A 2500-nucleotide genomic window follows, 5' to 3' on the forward strand; every position below is an offset into this window, starting at 1 on the left:
GCAGTGTGTCGGTACCTACCTCAGAGTTGCAGAAACAGAATATAATTGCCACCAGAAGACCCTGAAAAGGAAAAAAAAGTAGGAATATAAAATATGAGTATCCCTCTACTCACTCCCTACTCATCCTTCCCCCCCTCTTCTCTATCCCTCTACCCATCTCTCCCCCCTCTTTCTCTCCATTCCTCTACCCACCCTCCCTCCCCCTCTGCTCCTCCCTCCCTCACCCTCCCCCCTCCCCCCTCCCTCACCCTCCCCCCCTCCCGTACCTGGAAGTGTGCGAAGATGTGCATGATGGAGTCGTAGATGGGTCTGGTGAGGCGTCCCTCCGGCCTCTTGGGCACCAGGATGAACTGAGCCCCCAGCAGGGGCACCAGGATGAGCGTGGCCCGGACAGCCTTCATGTAGGTGTTGGACTCAGCGCTGTGGGTCTTCTTCAGCTTGGTGATCAGGACTCGCATGATGTTGAGGAGGAAGAACAAGTTCACCTGGGGGGGGGGGGGGGGTGAGAGAGTGGGGGGTAGTAAGGGGGCAGGAGCGAGACAACTGATTTGACAGTAAAAGACAAAGTGAGAGTGTGTGTTTGTAGAGGTGTGTGTGTGTGTGTCCACAGCAGTCTCACCAGCAGGGCAGCATGGATGGGCCCGTGAATGATGTAGACCAGGTAGGTATCTGAGCCAATCCAGCACCTGAGAAACACACACACATCTGAAGGGTTACACACACATCACATGCACACACACACACATCACATGCACACACACACACATCACATGCACACACACACACATCACACGCACACACACACACATCACATGCACACACACACACATCACATGCACACACACACACATCACATGCACACACACACACATCACACGCACACACACACACATCACACGCACACACACACACATCACACGCACACACACACACATCACATGCACACAGACACACATCACATGCACACACACACACATCACATGCACACACACACACATCACATGCACACACACACACATCACACGCACACACGAGTGCAAGAGAAAGAGCGGGGAAAGATGGAGGGGAGATAAGAGGGGTCAGAAGGGGGAGACATTACTTGTCGTTGTAGAAGAGGCCACGGGCCACACCATACGTGATCGCTGGAACAATGGGGAAGACTGGAGGGAGAGGGAGAGAGAGGGGGAGAGAGGGGGAGAGAGAGAGAGAGAGAGGGGGGGGAGAGAGGGAGAGATAGGGAGAGAGGGGGAGAGAGGGAGAGAGGGGGAGAGAGAGAGTTTCATGGCATTGTACACATACTGCAGACAACAAAGAAACTCCATAATAGCAAATTGCATTATACTAACAGAAGATCAAAATGACGACAGCCTAACAGCATTAGCCAGGGGCAGTGCACACTCTCACACACACACACACACACACACACACACACACACACACACACACACACACACACACACACACACACACACACTCACACACCCAGACCTACCCCAGCCCAGGACGTAGTACCAGCAGAGCTGCTGTTCGCCCACGAACACGGCCACGATGATGAGGGTGTGCAGGTAGATGCCCTCACACAGCATCCAGAAGTAGGTACAGCCAAACATGTACAGAGTCAGCACCGACAGGAGCTTACAGCTGAGCTGCAGGGGGGAGAGGGGGCAGGGGAGAGGGGGGCAGGGGGAGAGGGGGGCAGGGGAGAGGGGGGCAGGGGGACGGGGGGACAGGGGAGAGGGAGAGGGAGGGGGAGACAGGGATAAAGATAGAGAGAGACGGTAGGAGACAATTGATTTGATAGTATCAGACAAAGTGAGTGTCAAAGGTTGAGAGGGAGAGAGATGGAGAGAGGGAGAGAGAGGGAGAGAGAGAGAGAGGGAGAGAGAGGGAGAGAGAAGGAGAGAGAGGGGAAGAGAGAGACATGGGGGGGAGATGTTGAGGATGAAGGAGAGGAGACAGTCAGACTCTCTTGGTTACGACAGAAGTATTCTCTACTGGTTACACAGTTCTGTCAGTAAAAGTTCAGACAGTTTTTCTGTCATTCTTGGGTGTGAAATTGGTGCTATATAAATACAATGTTATCAATATCATTATTGTGTACTTAGTGGGTTGTTATCAATATCATTATTGTGTACTTACTGGGTTGTTATCAATATCATTATTGTGTCCTTACTGGGTTGTTATCAATATCATTATTGTGTCCTTACTGGGTTGTTATCAATATCATTATTGTGTACTTACTGGGTTGTTATCAATATCATTATTGTGTACTTACTGGGTTGTTATCAATATCATTATTGTGTACTTACTGGGTTGTTATCAATATCATTATTGTGTACTTACTGTGTTGTTATCAATATCATTATTGTGTACTTACTGTGTTGTTATCAATATCATTATTGTGTCCTTACTGGGTTGTTATCAATATCATTATTGTGTACTTACTGGGTTGTTATCAATATCATTATTGTGTACTTACTGGGTTGCTGGCAACCATCTG

General features: G+C 49.7%; 1 protein-coding gene across 1 annotated transcript in view; it reads right to left on the bottom strand.

Annotated features, from left to right (window-relative positions):
• Window positions 1-2500, bottom strand: part of LOC124480183 (calcitonin gene-related peptide type 1 receptor-like) — a 15693-nt gene that overhangs the window by 579 nt on the left and 12614 nt on the right. The window contains exons 8-13 of the mRNA XM_047039281.1: window positions 2480-2500; window positions 1493-1646; window positions 1100-1160; window positions 620-686; window positions 267-485; window positions 3-61 (exon numbers count right to left, since the gene is read on the bottom strand). The exon at window positions 2480-2500 is cut by the window's right edge and continues 106 nt beyond it. Of these exons, the coding sequence (XP_046895237.1) occupies window positions 3-61; window positions 267-485; window positions 620-686; window positions 1100-1160; window positions 1493-1646; window positions 2480-2500 (581 nt within the window). The remainder of the gene's footprint in view (window positions 1-2; window positions 62-266; window positions 486-619; window positions 687-1099; window positions 1161-1492; window positions 1647-2479) is intronic.

The sequence above is a fragment of the Hypomesus transpacificus genome, chromosome 18 (genome assembly GCF_021917145.1).
Source record: "Hypomesus transpacificus isolate Combined female chromosome 18, fHypTra1, whole genome shotgun sequence".
Lineage (NCBI taxonomy): Eukaryota > Metazoa > Chordata > Actinopteri > Osmeriformes > Osmeridae > Hypomesus > Hypomesus transpacificus.